Raw genomic sequence first — 16,613 nt, forward strand, 5'->3', positions numbered from 1 at the left:
ATCCGTCTACTCTGCCACAGCGTATGTTTGAGATGGCACAGTTCCAACAAAGTCCGTGGGTCGGAGTTACATTAGATCTGAAAAATATGTTCTTTTCTATCCCAATAACTGACCTGGAAGGAATAATGAATATGTGTATTGATGGCATCATGTACAGGTAGACAGTTTGTCCGCAAGGATATCGTAACGCTCCAATCATTAGCCACTGGTGCCATGAATAACACCCAGAAGAATTTGAGCCTTGCATTCTCTTCCCCCAGAAAAGGAATTAAAAATTTGGAGTTATGTTGATGATATTGCCATCATGGGTCGCAATAGCTCTATAGTTGCTGGTGTAGTAAATCAACTGGTTGCTCAAAGTGAGGGATGGACCATCAATGAGGAAAAGTCAAGCCTATATCCTGTAGATGACATTACATTCCTTGGCACTCGATACATCGGTTCCATCCGCCACGGAGTATCGCATGAGGGTCCTAACATCGATCTGCTAAAAACATTCCACCCTGTCACTAAGAGGCATTTTCAACAGCTTTTGGGTCATTTAAATTGGTATCGACATTATATTGGAGCTAGTGATCTGGCACTCCTCGCTAAATTACAGCGACAGATTCGTGACAAGTCCCGAAAGTCCACGCCTTGGACAGAAAAGTATCAGCAGAATCTGCTTTGCCTGCTAACCTCGGTTAAAGGTACACAACTCCATGCCATCGATATGGGTGAGTCACTGACCGTAACCCTTGGATTCACCACCGATCACGTGTGGGCTGTCGTGCACAACCCCCGCGATGAGTTAGTATACACGGCCCACAAGACGCTTCAAGCGGCGCAACATCGATATGGAGCTATGGGAAAGATTCTCCTAGCTGAACAACTGGTGGAGCCGTTAGCAAGGGGGCATGGAACGTTACGCGCTCCTGGTGCCACATTGTTACCCCTGCTGGACGCGGGAAGAATCGACCCACACTTTCAAGGGGAGTCTAAGACCTGGAATACGCTAGTACTTACCCACCATTATAATTGGCATTGTTGGAGGTTGGAGGACACAGTACCTGATCCAAGCCCAGAAGATGAGGAAAAGGTTCCTACACTGTATGGAACTTCAGCCCCAGCGTGGATGGCCTAGGACGGAACCTCCCGACATGAAGGAGCCTATGGGTATTACTGTAAAGCTTGTCATGATAAGGGAATTTTCCAAGCCGACCCAGATGATAATTCATCCCAAAAATGTGAATTATTGGGATTCCTGAAGGTACTGGAACATTGTTTGATGTATCATAATGATACATTCCCAGTTCCGATCATCGCGATTGATTCGCAGTATATCTACAAAATTCTTACGGGCATAGCTTTTCCCACCGAGAACTTGGATGATTGGTGAGACATCTGGAGGACGTTAACTAGATTTGTACGTCTTCCATTGATCAGGCACACTAAGTCCCATCGTTCAGATACTGATCCAGTGCATGAGGTAATTGATAAGCTCTTGGAGGATCCACTCCGGACCAACATAGCTTTGCCTGTCACATCTACCATTGATCCTGAGGCAAATCCATTCCTTGCATGGCTTCACGAAAATTGGGGTCACCCGGGACCACGGGTTTGTCATCAACGTTGGTGCCGAACCATTACAGAGCCGGCCTCATATGGAGCCAGGAGGGATTGGGAAAAGGTAGCTCAGGCCTGTGAAACGTGTGCTACAGAGAAGTGTCATAAAACCAAGCATCAGATCGGAGCTTTCGATTCTTTGCAGTTTCCGGCAGGAAAAGTTTGGCAGGTGGATTTACTGGGACCCCTCCCAGGGTCTAAACCGCCAAATAAAGGACTAGTTGTGGTTGATTTGGGGACCAGACAGTTGCAGGTTATTCCCTTACGGAAAAGCAATGCCACTGCTGTTATTGCTGCCTTAACTGCTGTGTTTGCCACCTGGCAACCCCCTCATGAAATTCAGTCTGATGGAGGACCTCCGTTTAACTCTAATGCTCTGGATAAATTTGCTCGTCTTCATAATGTGGCATGGCATCTTCATCTGCCATACCATCCGCAGTCCAACGGTGTTGTGGAGAGACACATAGGTCTATACAAGGAGCAGCTTCGCCTTAGAGGAGGAGGGACGTTTAAAAATTGGACTAAATTTAATCACAATGTCCTTATTTCACTAAACACTACTAAGCCGTTATGGGACGAAGCTAATGTCCAAAAACCCCCACCTTGGGAGCCTAAGTTCCATCCTGACGAGTTGATGTGAATTTCAATACCTCACCCTCATCAGTCTCACCCACAAGTTCACAAAGGGACAGTTCAACGGCCGGGACAATATCCCAATACCTATTCTGTCCAACTGGAAGAGAAGCCGGATTGTCCCCCTATTATCGTTCATCACAACTGGATGACTCGCCGTTCCGACGTTCACCCAGTATCCTTACAGTGAAACCAATTACGATTCTTTCTCGTTGTGTTTTGCCTTGTTATTTTGTTTTCTTCACAGGTTTAACCCCAGCAGAAGCAGTAATCCACAACCACCTGATTCCAGAAAGTGATAGTTGCGAGGGAGGCACTGAGACGACAAAGAACCCATCTGCTCAGGACTTGTTATGGCACTATTTTCATTTGTTAAATGTTTACTAACATTGTCTGTTATAGGAGAAGACGGATCGAAGCGGAATGTTCTCCAATCAGACGATGATCAGCAATTGTTGTTATGTGTTCAAAGTTATTTGTTTATATATATATATATATATATATATATATATATATATATATATATATATATATATATATATATATATTGGTTGTGAAGGCTTTGCCAAGTCAGTGAATCCTCTAACAAAGATGCCGTATGATGTGCTCATGTGTCGAAAGTTCCAGTTGTGCCGTCGGCAAGGGGGCATGTCATAACCCAGTGAGTTTGGTGCCTCGGCACTATGGAATTTTCTTGACACTCGAGAGCCTCTTGCACAGCGAGGATCTTTGCGGCATAAAGAACCCGCGTGCAGGAGAGAGTTCCCGCCACTTTGCAGCTGTCTTTGCAGGATGCATTCTCTTTGCAGCACAGAAATGCATGGTGCAAAGAGTTCCCGCCATTCGGATGCAAATTCGTGCCCCGCAATTGGCTAGTGCTAAATTATTCACACATGGCGGCCGGTAATTGGCTTGCTGGCCGTTTAAAAATTAGCGCGACTTCCGCCCAAGTCGAAGAGCTTTGAGCACGCTGCAGAGTGCCTCTTAGAGATCCGACTTGCGGCTAGCTGATCGATAGACTGATCACCTATCGATCCTTCTTCCCGTTGCCGAACGCAGTCCCAGACGTACCCTTTCCCCGCCGGCTTGAATTACGGACGAATTTACTGGCATTGGCCTCGCCAGCTGGAGCAACTCACATTGTTGTCCAGACGACCGAACCATTTCCGTCGCAGCCACCTGCGACGTAAGTAAAGTTTTTTGCAACCATTAAGCTTGTCAGCCTCTCTGTTCACCAGCCCGCCCTGATGAACGGGTAAATTCTGAATCACCTCGAGTTAGTTCAGCCCGGCCGAGACACCTAGCACATGCACAATCACCACTAAATTAGTTCAACTGAACATGCACATGTACACTAACTACCAAATTTCCTTTACCAAAATGAGACTTACTTCTGATGTTTAACTTCCATTTTCATTTTTTGTTTTGGTGTTCGGTCCCCGTGACGTATTACAGCTATAACACATCTAAGCTCCATCCTGAAAAGAAACAAGTTACATTTCATAGTTCCGTGCAGCTGCAGGGCTTCTAATATTATTAAAATGTGCAGTTCAGTTAAAATCATGTATCACATGTTATTGAAATGACTGTAAGAACATAAAAGTTACCTGAAAATGATGTAAAGTGATGCAGTAAACTATAAGCAAGTTTTAGGACTCTGCTAACTAGAGAGTATCTACAGCAAGCAGTTTTGCCAAAAAAGTTGATTTTGAGGTTTATTTAGTCAACAAGTATGTTTGTTTGAGGTGTGTTAGCAGGTACTAGATAACATTTAGCAATGAAAGAAGCCATGTGTATAAGAAACTACACTTTAAAAACCTGCTGTTCTATACTCAGCTTTACTATGGGTCAGAAACTTCAATAGCTGGATTACCAACTGCAATTCATTTCTTGGTTTCATCACTCAAAATAAGTTTTCAGAGTCAACTGGACATACCTTGTGAAGAGAAAAAAAAAATCACAGAAAAGTTATATAAGATTTTTACACAATTCAGGCAGAGTTAGTTTTCTCTTACATTGTTCCAGATGTAGTTGGCACAATAGGGATATCTTCTGCTTCTAAAGGTATTGACCATGGGATTTGAAATTGGGGAGCAAGTTCTCTCATTATGATATTTCTAAAGGAGAAACAAAGAAAACTACATTGTAGTGTTGCAATACTTCAGGCTTAAACAGCACATATTATTAAAAAAATAAATTACTTAAAAAATAAATAATTTCCAATCGACTGCTGATCAGACGAACACTGAGCACTGATGGGTTTCCATAGGTATTTTATTCATTTTTCAAATGTTTAAACACTTATTCCATCGAAGACTTGGATACTTGAATATACAATCTACAAAGACAATTTAGCACTATCTGAATTAGTCAATGACCTGATGAAACATGTATTCTTGGTATGCAGATATGATGAAAGAGTCTAAGTAGGCTGAATTCTAGCCTGCAGTTCTGGTGGGAAACACTTGGAGGGGAGGTGGGGAGCATATATTGATGCAAATATTTGCTGTAAATATTTTTGTAAGTAGTACACCTACATGCCCTTTTCACCCCAGGGGTGGTGGCAGTCTAGAAGGCTGCAGAGACTGCCCTCTGATTGGTTCCCCATGACATTATGTTTAGTTTTTATGGGTGGCTGTTAATTCCTGTGCCGAATTCTTTTTGTCACAGGTTTTGTTAGAAGTTTGGCTGGCTGGCCTGAGAGAAAGAAAGGAAAAAGAAAGAGGGATTTGTCCCAGTCGCCACATGGCCAGGAAGACAGCTGCCTCTGCAGCCAATACAGTTCTCCATGCCTGGCAGAAGTCAGGACTGCCTCCCACCCTGCCCCATGCCCTCTGCCAGCCCTTAGAGCTCCCTCTGGTTGCTGCAGGGGAGCAGAGAAGGGCAGGAGCAGCCCTGGACTGGGCTGCTCCTGTCAGATGCAATTTGCTCCTGATGGGGGCACACATGTAGCCATGCGCCTGGTAGCACATTAATAAGCCTAAATTTTCTGCTCAGAAAATTCAGGTACGTTAATTGTATATGTAGATGCGCCCACTGTGTATCATAGAAAAGGAGATTCTAAACTGGTTCACAACATTTCTGAATGATTAAAAAACATGTTAAATGTGTCTAATAACAAGGGAAAATGGCAAGAACAAAAAAGAGACAATGTAGTTAAATGTTCTTCCTATTAAAATAGAAAGAGGTTAAAAAAAAAAAAAAGAGACTTAGGGTATCATTGGACAGCGCATTAGAAATGTTGGAAGTTGGTCACCCAGCTTCAAGAAGGCATCAAGTAGATAGCGCAAAGATTACAATACAAGGATCAACCCCTCAATTTTTATGTAGATCTTCATAGTTAAACCTTCACAAAGGCTGGCTAGTGAAAATGCAATGGTATTCATGACATGCACACCAATAGGGGATTCAGGCTCAAAAGTAAGTTATTAGACTGTTAAAAGGCTAGAGCAGGACTGTTCATCACGTAAGTGACTGGGGACCACACACTCCATAACCAATCCCAGGACTCCCCCTCCTCACTGTGGGGCTCCCAAAATTGTTTGCCAATTATGTAATTCAGCTATAACAATTTTTTAGCATATGGAAAAATTTTAATTGAAAGCTCTTAACAGTGTAGCTCATAACTAGTTTAACTCGTCTGCAAAACTGAGGAGAAGTACACGTGGATCTTCAGAATTTTTTCCACTAACTTTAATGAATAAATGATTTACAGCAAATTATCCTAAAGTTGATGCTACTACCTAGGATTTCAGTTGAATCAGGAACTGTTTCTCTCACTTCAGGACTGGTGCCAGATCACTCAGCAGTGAGCTTTTTGCACTGTATCAACCATGTAATCTGGCTGTAAAGCCAGCTTAACTAGCCAACAGAAAATCAATCTAGTTTAAGAAAGATGCTTCACTGACATACAGTCAGATTTTTCTCTCTGTATAATCTCTTATTATCCTTCTCTGCTACCAGGATAGCAGATAAAAGGAGCATAGTTAGGAGGATTCAGTTCCAGTCCTGGGCTAGATTCTCAGCCCTTTGGGGCCACCTGAGACTTTAAAAGTCAAAAACATATCTAGATATTTTCTGAAAGCTGCTTCAACACAAAAATAAAAACAATAATATAAAATAAATAAGCATACAGTTTTTACCAGGACATCTTTATCAAACAGCTTTATAAGCATATACATAAAATGTTAGAGCAATGTACCATGCAATTTCATTTTTTCTCCGAAGAAGTTACGCATGGAAGCATATTGGTAACAACTGGATAGTGATATTGCCAACAAACAACATATTTTATTGCATTATTCCATGCAGGAGAGGATATTTGAAGAACAACCTTGCCTTCACAAATCAAGCAATATTTCTCTCAATTGCTGAATGTCAAGTACTTTTTTTTCCTTAAATCTTTCTCAGTATAGCCGATTACCAAACATTTTTGGTGCAGGTTTGTGCACTATTCATGCATAAAATATTAACTATTTTATATTGCACAAATGAATATTTACCCTGTATTTTAAATAAGGGGCAGTTTAATTTGTACTTTTAAATTTAACTTGTAGTTTGCAAAAGTAAAAAACAATCATAAGTTAGCAGTGTTATTCAATATTTAGAAAAAAAAAACAAGTGAGGGGCAGAAAATGAGCAACTAAGCCATTCCCAAGACAGAATGAACAGATATTGTTAAATCAAACTGTCAAAGCTAAGCTTACCTACACCTGTACATATATAAATTTACAGACACATGCCCGATATATGTAAATGCCAGGTGCCTTGTCTGTCATGAGCACACACACACTTAATATGCAGACATATTACAGAAAATAGGCACATGTGCTCAGTTGTGCTTGTCTGCATAAAAAATTCTGGTCCAGTCATAAGAACAAAATGCCCCTTTTAATATAGTTATTCTGTTTATTTCAATGTATTTATTCACACAATGCTTGTACCAGAGTCAGTGCATTTATTTCAAGGATACTTGGGGAGGAAAAGGAAGTGGGGAAAAGGAAATGTAATTATAATTTAACATAATGTCCAAAATAATTAACTCTTACCCAAGTATCTTAGCACAATCATCATAATATTTCATGGAGTTCTTTACAAAACTGAAGCCATTCACGTCACAGACATAGGATTGTCCATTAGCACGCAACAAATCAAAGCCACAAACTGTTTGCTGTTAAGAATAAACAGTTAAAAGTACAGATTATTTCCATTTCAGTTAATGGGCATATGTCCAGGCTCTGATCTGCATGTCTTAAAACGTTGTTTTAGTATTGTTCTGATCTGAAAACATGAAGCAAACAATAGTCTTTGTGCCTACTGTCTGTCTTCCAGTGACTCCTTATTAAATTAGCTTGATTTATACATACAATGCTTTCTTATTAGCTTGACGTGCAAGGATGGGCTCCTATTTCTTTACATATTCCTAGCTAAAGGAATTCTTCAAGCCAAATACTGCCTTTAGTTGAAACCCAGATTTAACTGGAAGAATTACTTTATGTTAGTGCTGAAAGGCAAGAAAAGAACTCTCCCTGCCTTTCTGAACAGTTAGAAGTTATAAATAAATATATATATATTTTCTAAATTTAATATATTTAAAAAATACTATTACATGTGATATTCCAAAATAATACCTTGAAAATGACTGTTAAAGTAGCATACCCATATATATTTTTATCATCTAGCATTTAGTAATGACCCCACCAGACCAGGCGCTATACAAATGCAGAACCAAAAGTAGAACTGTTTTAAGATTCCAAATTAGAACAAGATTGTTACACCAGATTATACATTTAGAGTCCTTTGAGAGAGAAGAGAAGGAGTTCTGATGATACGCTAAGTGAAAATTAACCAATGTACATTGAAACCACATAGATACTGTATTTACCTGAATATAAGATGAGTCCTCCCCCTTGCCCTCTCAGTCAGATTTGGAAAAAAAGCCCCTTATCTTGTATGTGCATGCGAAGCAGAGGGGAGAGCAGGCAGCTGCTACAGCTCTGACTGGCCCAGAGCTGAGGTTGGAGTTAGAGTTAGACCTGTGGCAGCCTCCTTCCCACTCCCTCCCCTCCCCCTTACTGTCAGGGACAGCTTGCCTCTGGTTCGGGCTGGAGTCTCTCCCGGGCACAGGCATGGAGCACATGGCAGGTTCTTCTGGCCAGCCAATCAGGTGCACCACCAACACTACTGCACTACCTTCCCAAGCTTCCACTGCTGTGCTCCAGGACCAGGTCAGAGCAGCTGGAGCAGTGTCTGACCAGTGGGGGGCGCTGTCAGAGGCTGTGGGGAGATGGGGATGTGCAGGTGGCAGCAGGGGCAGGAAGGCTGCAAGGGGAAGAAGTGGGAGAGGCAAGGGGGCCACCTGACACCCCCCGCCATTGCTTTCTCTGCTGTGGCTGGGGGGGCGGGGGAGAGGAGAGAAGAGGGAGTGGAATTCAAGACAACCTTTCAACACTTGGCTTCTATACCTGGAAAATTATAACAAATGTATACATTTTCCATATGTAGAATCTAATTATTGGGGGGCTGTCTTAGAGTAGATATGGCAGTGCTCACCAACCAGTGAATCTTGATCCATCAGTAGATCTGGGAGCCCCTTGGAGTCGTTCCGAGGCTGGGGTGGGGAACTGAGTGCCTGCGTGCATGCACACACATGCCCAGCAGATAAATCCGTGGGAGGGAAGAGGCGGGAGCTAGATCAAGGCCCCTGCGGTGAGGGACAGTGCCGCAGAGGCAGGAGCAAGGGTATGTTGTGTGTGGCCCCGGCTGGATGGGACTTACCTGCTGGGGAGGTGCATCCCCAAATAATTTTTCTCCCTCTACCTTGATCTGTCCCCCCTTCCCTCCCCACAGACTTACCTGCTGGGCGAGGTGGGGAGCAGGGGAAAGGCAGTGCACAGTAGATCTTGGGTTGCTTTTAAATGCCAAAGGTGATCTCCTACTTAAAAAGGGTGGAGACCACTGAAGTACGGTATATACCCATGGATGCATACAGACAATATAGATTGAAATAGCTGCCAATGAGGACATTTAACTGCTTTCCTAGATTATTGCATAGAAAATGTTTTATTTGGGACTCTTGGCACTGCCACTCTGAAGACGGCTTATCACTTTTCCTCAGTGTTTGTCTTGGTTCAAACTTAAACATAAACATATGACTAACTGCAGCTATGCTTGCTATTAAGTATAAACCCCATGCAAATATATTTGCTTAATTTAAAAAAAAAAAACAAACAGCCTTTAAAAATTACTCTGCGCACAAATGCATACATGCTCATACATGTGTAAACAAACCAAACCATATATTTTATGTGTGCTTTCTGCATTTAGAGGTCTCAGTTCATTCACAACAAGGATAAGAATATCAATGAACTAAAGTATATGAAACAAGAGAAGTCATCCAATTAAATAAAACATGAAAGTTCAGTTAAACTTACTGCTATATCCCCAAAGTTCTGCAACAATAAGATCTCTGCTTCTGAGCACTGAATTCCTGCAAAAGTTTCACCTAGTAAACAGTTCATTAGTACTAAACGTTTCATCAGATAGCCTAGATCCATTTACCTTAAATGCAAGGCATACTTTCCAGGCTATCAACTTCTCTCTTGCATTCAGAATGACTGGATATCTCACTTCTTTTCCTTCACTGTCTCGTTCTACTTTGCCATCTAGAGCAGGGGATTTTCGAGCTTCAGCATGTGCATAATCTGGACCTACTGTGTACACCTTTATTTCAAAGGAGAAGAAAAGTTAATGTAGTTAAAGTGATTCATATGTGTTCAAGAACCTTGCTAAGTTTTCCTGAACTTGCAGCACTTCTGCAAATTAAATGGTAGTGTCTTTCACCATTGATGAGGCAGCCCTTAGGCACCCTTTTTACTGTATATCGTCATAGTTTACCATCTTTTGTGGCAAATTGGACATGCATGAAACAAGATGGAAGTTGGCCACAGTACCACAGATAGAAACATCTTGCAGAGGCTACTCAGTTGCAGAATAAAGATGATTAAAAACACTTAAACTCGGGTAGTGCAGAAACAAAGAAATTCTTGTTCTTCACCAGTGCATCTGCAACATTTCATAGAGAAGATTTATTTCAATCCAGTAAACTGCAATTTTCTCCTCTTGGTAGTTGGACTAAGTACTTTCTCTTGGGAAGAAACCGCTTGATATATGTGACCAGATTTTCTGTATGAGCCGTTTGCTTGCATGGGTAAAAAGGAAGGTCCTGAGAGCATATGATTTCAACCAGTAAAGCTCAATGAAGGTGGTGTTGAGAGATCTTTACCCTGCAGCCTGTGCTTCAGACCCACAAACTTTAAAAAAAATAGCATTTTTGTGGCCTTTGATCAAAAAATTATTACCTGACATTATCAATCTATCCCTATTACTGACCAACATCACATTTTCTCCTCTTGATGGTTGTAGAAAGAATTCCCCTGGTATCTAGGTCTGATCTCTCTGGCCTCTGTCAAATTGGGTATAGATTTGGCTTTGGCACAAAGACAGAACTGATTGAAAAACCTCTTCCTGGATGAAAACTAGGGGCCGCATGCTGGTGTTTCTACTATTAACTGCCTTCAATATCACTGACCATAAAGAGTTATTGAGTCACTTAAGGACTCTCATATTGATAGACAGATCTCAGCGTGTCATTGCAGGGAACTTCCCTTTCTCCTGAAAAGCTCTGATGTGTATAACTCTGCATGTAACTACTCTGTCACCCCACCTATTTAAATATATACATGTCACTGTTACGATGCTGCAATCCCCAATTACATGTCTCAATTTTTCTGATGCACGTCAGTGTCTCACCTCACTGTGTACCTAAGAATGAGGCATGAATGAGAGCAAACAAGTTGAAGTGAGCTCAACACAGAGAAGACTATGATGATGGCAAGTTAAAGAAGCAGCTGAAAGATGCTACAGGTATGATCAGTCCCTTTGACTGAAGGAGCAAGTGCCATTAGTTACTGTGGGTGGGTGATTTTATATACTTAACTGCAGTTTCAGACCCGCAGTACAACAGTAAGCTAGGCTTGGAAGGCTGTGACCTTTCCTTTCAGAAGCAGATCCTGTCACTGTTTTGCCACCTCAAAATCAGATTATTTAATATGGTGTACAGGGGGCTATATGCTAAAGTTATATAAAGACTAAAGTTGGTGCAGAACATAGTGGCTCACTTCCTGAGCAATGTAAACTGGTAATGTATAACATCACTATTGTGGGATCTGAAGTGGCAGCCCTTTTTAATAGATTCAGAGATTGTAAGGCTGGAAGGGACCTTGAAAGATCATCGGATCCAGCCCCCTGCACCAAGCAGAAAAGATAATTGAGGGTCATCTGACTCCACTAAGGTGACTGTCTAGTCTCCTGTTGAAGATTTCCAGGGTAGGTGATTGCACCACCTCTGGAAGGAGCTTATTCCACAGTCTGGACACCATGACTATGAAGAAGTTTTTCCAAATGTTGAGCCTGAATCGATCTTCCAGGAGTTTGCGGCCATTACGCCTAATTTTCCCCTTCAGTGCCCTATTGAACAGCTGCTCCCCGAGCCCTTGATGTACTCGCCTAGTGTAGCGGTAAGCTGCTACCAGGTCCCCTCTCAGCCTTCTTTTCCTCAGGCTAAAGAGTCCCAGATCCCTCAGCTTTTCCTCACATGGCTTGCCTTTTAAGATTCTGATCATATAGGTGGATCTTCTTTGGACTCTCTCAAGCTTGTCCATGTCCTTGTTGACATGTGGTGCCCAGAACTGGACGCAGTACTTCAGCTGTGGTCTCACTAGCGGCGAGTAGAGCAGAAGAATCAGCTCCTTGGCTTTGCTGGAGATGCATCTATTGATGCATGCCAGAGTATTACTTGCCCTACTGGCTACAGCATCACACTGCTGGCTCACACTCATACTGTTGTCTATTATTACCCTCAGATCCCTTTTATTCGTGGTGCTAGTCAGTTTAGTTCCACCAAGCCTGTAGGTGTGTTGGGGGTTGCTTGTTCCGAGGTGGAGCACTTCACGTTTCTTGACACTGAACTTCATCATGTTCCGATCTGCCCAACTTTCTAGCCTGTCTAGGTCCACCTCTATCTGTAGCTTATCTTCAAGCATGACCACACTTCCCCATAACTTGGTGTCATCCATGAACTTGGCCAGTGAGCTCTTCAACCCCACATCCAAATCGTTAATAAGGATGTTGAAAAGTACTGGACCGAGCACCGACCCCTGCAGGACACTGCTGCCCAGTTCTTGCCAGGATGACACAGATCCGTTCACTACAACTCTCTGGGTCCTATCCTGCAGTCAGTTTCTCACCCACCTAACTGTCTCAGAGTTAAGCCCACAATCCTCCAATTTTCTCGCAAGGACATCATGGGATACTAGATCAAAGGCCTTTTGGAAGTCTAGGTATACAATGTCAACCTGCTTTTGTGTGTCCAGGTGGCGAGTTACCTGGCCATAGGAGGAGATGAGGCTGGTAAGGCAAGACCTGCCTGCGATGAAGCCTTGTTGGCTGTCATTCAGAATTTTACCTTCTGAATGACAGCCAGCAAACTTATCACAGATAGACTCCTTGATGAACTTTTCTAGGGTTTTCCCTAGGATGGAAGTTAGGTTGACTGGCTTATAGTTACCCGGGTCCTCCCTCCTGCCCTTCTTGTGAATGGGCATAACATTAGCCCTCTTCCAGTCCTCAGGGATTTCTCCAAAGCGCCACGAGTTGTAGAAGAGTTTTGCCAGGGGTTCCACAACGACTTCAGCCAGCACTCTCGGATGAAGATCATCCAGTCTTGCTGACTTGTATACGTCTAATTTTATTAATTGGTTGTATACCAATTCTACGGCAACAGCAGGAAGGCAATTATTCCTACCATGCTCATCCTCTACTCTACCCGGAGTGGTTTTCCCCTTGGTCTGACGAAAGACCAGAGGCGAAGCAGTCATTCAGGAGTTCAGCTTTCTCCTGGGTGCTGGTAACCAGCTCTCCTGAGTCACTGAGCAATGGCCCCACACTTCTATTTGTTTTCCTCCTGCTCCCTAGGTATCTGAAGAAGGATTTCTTGTTGTCCTTGATTCCCATTGCTAATCTAAGTTTGGCCGCCACTTTAGCCTTCCTTATCTGTTCCCTGCAAATGCAGGCCGTCATGGAACAGTCCTCCTTGGTACCTGCCCTGAGCTTCCATTGTTTATAAGCCTCTTTCTTCTTTCTTAAGAGGACTGTGATTTCCCTGTTTAGCCAAGAGGGCTTCCCAGTCCTTCTGTTACCTTTTCTCTGCATGGGAATGGACCTCCTCTGTGCTTCAAGGATCGTGTCCTTATGGGACAACAACTCTTTGTGCACACCTTTCACCTTAGGTCCCTGGTCCCACAGCACATGCCCTACTAGTGACCTAAGCTTGTTGAAATTTGCATTTTTGAAGTCTAAGACTTCAATCTTTCTATCCCATTTGTCTGCCTTACATCAGACAGTGAACATGATGGTTTCATGGTCACTGTTGTCCAGACTTCCCTCTATATTTAAGTCGGTCACCAAATCATCTCCTTTGACCAGGACCAAGTCTAGCAGACCAACCTCTGGTTGGTCCGTGCACTTCCTGAGTCAGAAAGAGCTCGTTGATACAGGTCAGGAAGGATCGCGACCGTTCCAACTTGGCCGAGTATTCCTCCCAGGAAATGTCTGGATAATTAAAATTGCCCAAGACTAATAGCCCTTTGGGTTCTAACTGAAATTTTAAGATGTTGATTATGACCTATAAAATCCTACTTGCTCTGAGACTGAGGACTCTCGGGACTTCTTCTACCCTGGGAAGAAAAAGACAAAAATCTGGTGACATTCCAGGCATATTGCAAGACATTTGTTTGGCAGTATTTGGAGAAGACTGAGAAAATACCTTCTGCACAACAAAGAAGGAAAAAAGGGTTTTTTTTGGTTCCTGGCTGAATTCCTGTAAAAATAATTACTTTATTTTTGCTGGGATTTTATGGTATTACTGGAGGAAGTCATGGTGCCTAGTCCATGGATACTTTAAATTTAAATGAAGAAAAAAAATAGATGAAGCAAATAAACAACCCCAAAACTGCAATGGAAAACTCATAAGACACACTTTGTATTTATTTTCTCCAAAGCAGTACAATGTTATTGCTTACTAGTACTAGTATACTATAACATACCTAGTTAAAAGTTCATTTTAATTGAAGAATGTTATGTCATCTTTCACACTAAAACTCCCAGGGTAATGATTGTGTACATTTCTGCTGTTAGTGCTACCACAATTCAAAAAAAGAAGAATGACTTCTTGGGTAATAACACTAAGGTGATATTTAGAGCAAAGATAACGGAAGACATTCTTCATATTAGAAGAACTGCTTTTTCCTAGAGCAACACAAACATTCATTACTTTTGAACTGTTTCACAACTTCATTAAAATTAATCCATCCCACAAAGATATCCTTTCACCTCTAGAGCTGCCAAACTCTTGGAACATTTGATTGTTCTAAATATAAGCCAGAACATGCAGTTGTCATACCTTCACATCAGTGCCATCTGTAGGCATGAACTCCTCGTAAATGTAGGAGCCTGTTTTTCTCACGTTGCTTTCAGGGGAGTAAACACTGCTTCTGCTGCCAATCTGAAACAAATAGTTTTCTATTAAAAAGGCCACAAAGTACTTCTCCTTAAAAATACTTTTAGCTCCTTAAATATACCGTGCACTCTCTGGTAACTGATCTTTCTGTTTTTTCTTCCATAATTCAGTTATTTTCCGCCCCTCTGATCTATAGATACATTAAGCCATTCAGAGGGTTAGCTATAGAGATCTAACCATTTAGGAAAGCTCAAAAGTATTTAGTAATTTTCCTAAATGACGGAATTATTTCTATACCTTAACAGGGTACAACATTACTCTCTCTCTGTACTTCAGCACTAAGGGCACTGGAAGACATTTCATTAGTCTATTAATCATGCCATAAACTGCAACATGGTTTATTCCATTTACATCATAAAATGAGAAACCAGCCACAAGATGTCCTACCTATAATGTAGAACTTCCTTTGGCTGATTTAAATATTGCCTTAAAATTAAAGGTGTGACATGTCTCAGACCCTGACCAACAATCAGTTGATTGTCAGCACTGGCCCAGGACACACTTGGGTCCTGAACTGAGCCCAGCAGTTTGCAGCCTTGCCCTGCAGCCTCCTGTGGGATGTACACCTGGGTATTGAAATTAAAAAAATTTAGCATGGGGAGCTGAATGATACCGTCTGCCATTGGCACATTTGTAGCCTTGCATGCAGGAGTCTGGGCCAGTCCCCCCCACCCCCACTCAATCTCTCGAATTAAGAAAGGGACTGTCCTAGCTCCCCTTCTGATGTTCAGTGCAGTGCAGCCCTGGGGACCAAGATAGGGCCACCCCCTGGCTCATTCCCAGGATTGGATTGGGAGAAGCCCCTAGACTCCAACTGGGACCCAGGACTGCCCCAAGTTCAGTCCTGCATAAGGATGGGGTACAGGGCAGACCCTGTTCCAAAAACCGTACATGCAGCCCAGTTTGGCTGCATATGCAGCATTTAAAAGACTGGAGGCCACAATCCCAGCACCAGAGAACCTCTTTCTGAACCTCAGCTTCCTGGTGTCCCAGGTTTTTGAACACTGCGTGCAGCCCATGTTAAGATTGGTCATGGCACAGTTCCATGAACACAGCCAACTGCTGCTCAATCCATGAGATTAGGCTGGAGCAGCCTCATTCCCAGTTTGGCCCCAACAGTGGCACGACTGCAATCTAAGGAATTTTGTAGCTAATTCCAAACAGTGTCCTGTCATGTGTTTGTGTCATAGCAGGCTGCATGATGTTTGGGATGGAGCACAAAATTCCTCAGATCCCAATTATTCCATTATTTTAACTCTGCCCGAGGCTTAACAGCACGTTAGGCTGTACCATGTTCTGTGTTTTATTCAAAGTTACATTACATTGAATTTCAGCCTAAATATATTAAATAAATAGTATAAAGGAAAGGCACAATGAACTAGCACCTGTTATTTCTGAGGAGCTATACTGCACAGGCAGTGTAGCTTTAGAAGAGCCCCATGTGGATGGGTAATATTTAGCAGGAGTCATCATCTGTGAGCCAGGTTCATAATTGAGTTTTGATGGACCTACAGCTGTTGCTGCATGCTCAGAATGCAGTGTTGGAAAGCATACTTTTCCTATCTTCCATGACAAGGAAACTATAACTTTTCATTTTAGAAATGTACTCTGATAGATATTTTATTCAACCCAAGACCATGCAAAAATCTGTAGTTAAAGAGAAGGTTGCCACATTCTCAGTTACCTGTAACTATTCTGGAAGCACTTGATGCCAAGTGTTCCAAAAGCAGCACTGATT

At 42.4% G+C, this 16,613-nt stretch overlaps 1 protein-coding gene across 17 annotated transcripts in view; it reads right to left on the reverse strand.

Annotated features, from left to right (window-relative positions):
- The window catches only part of PPIP5K2 (diphosphoinositol pentakisphosphate kinase 2), a 91,815-nt gene that overhangs the window by 40,230 nt on the left and 34,972 nt on the right, over window positions 1-16,613 (reverse strand). For all 17 annotated transcript variants that reach the window (XR_009461079.1, XM_019484003.2, XM_059724974.1 and 14 more), the window contains 5 exons: window positions 14,759-14,860; window positions 9,799-9,960; window positions 7,287-7,408; window positions 4,254-4,355; window positions 3,630-3,716 (listed from right to left, as the gene is read on the reverse strand). Coding sequence is in view for 16 of the 17 variants with exons in the window: in XM_019484003.2 (XP_019339548.1) it covers window positions 3,630-3,716; window positions 4,254-4,355; window positions 7,287-7,408; window positions 9,799-9,960; window positions 14,759-14,860 (575 nt within the window). In the remaining variant the exon portion in view is untranslated. The remainder of the gene's footprint in view (window positions 1-3,629; window positions 3,717-4,253; window positions 4,356-7,286; window positions 7,409-9,798; window positions 9,961-14,758; window positions 14,861-16,613) is intronic.

The sequence above is a fragment of the Alligator mississippiensis genome, chromosome 3 (assembly GCF_030867095.1).
Source record: "Alligator mississippiensis isolate rAllMis1 chromosome 3, rAllMis1, whole genome shotgun sequence".
Classification (NCBI taxonomy): domain Eukaryota; kingdom Metazoa; phylum Chordata; order Crocodylia; family Alligatoridae; genus Alligator; species Alligator mississippiensis.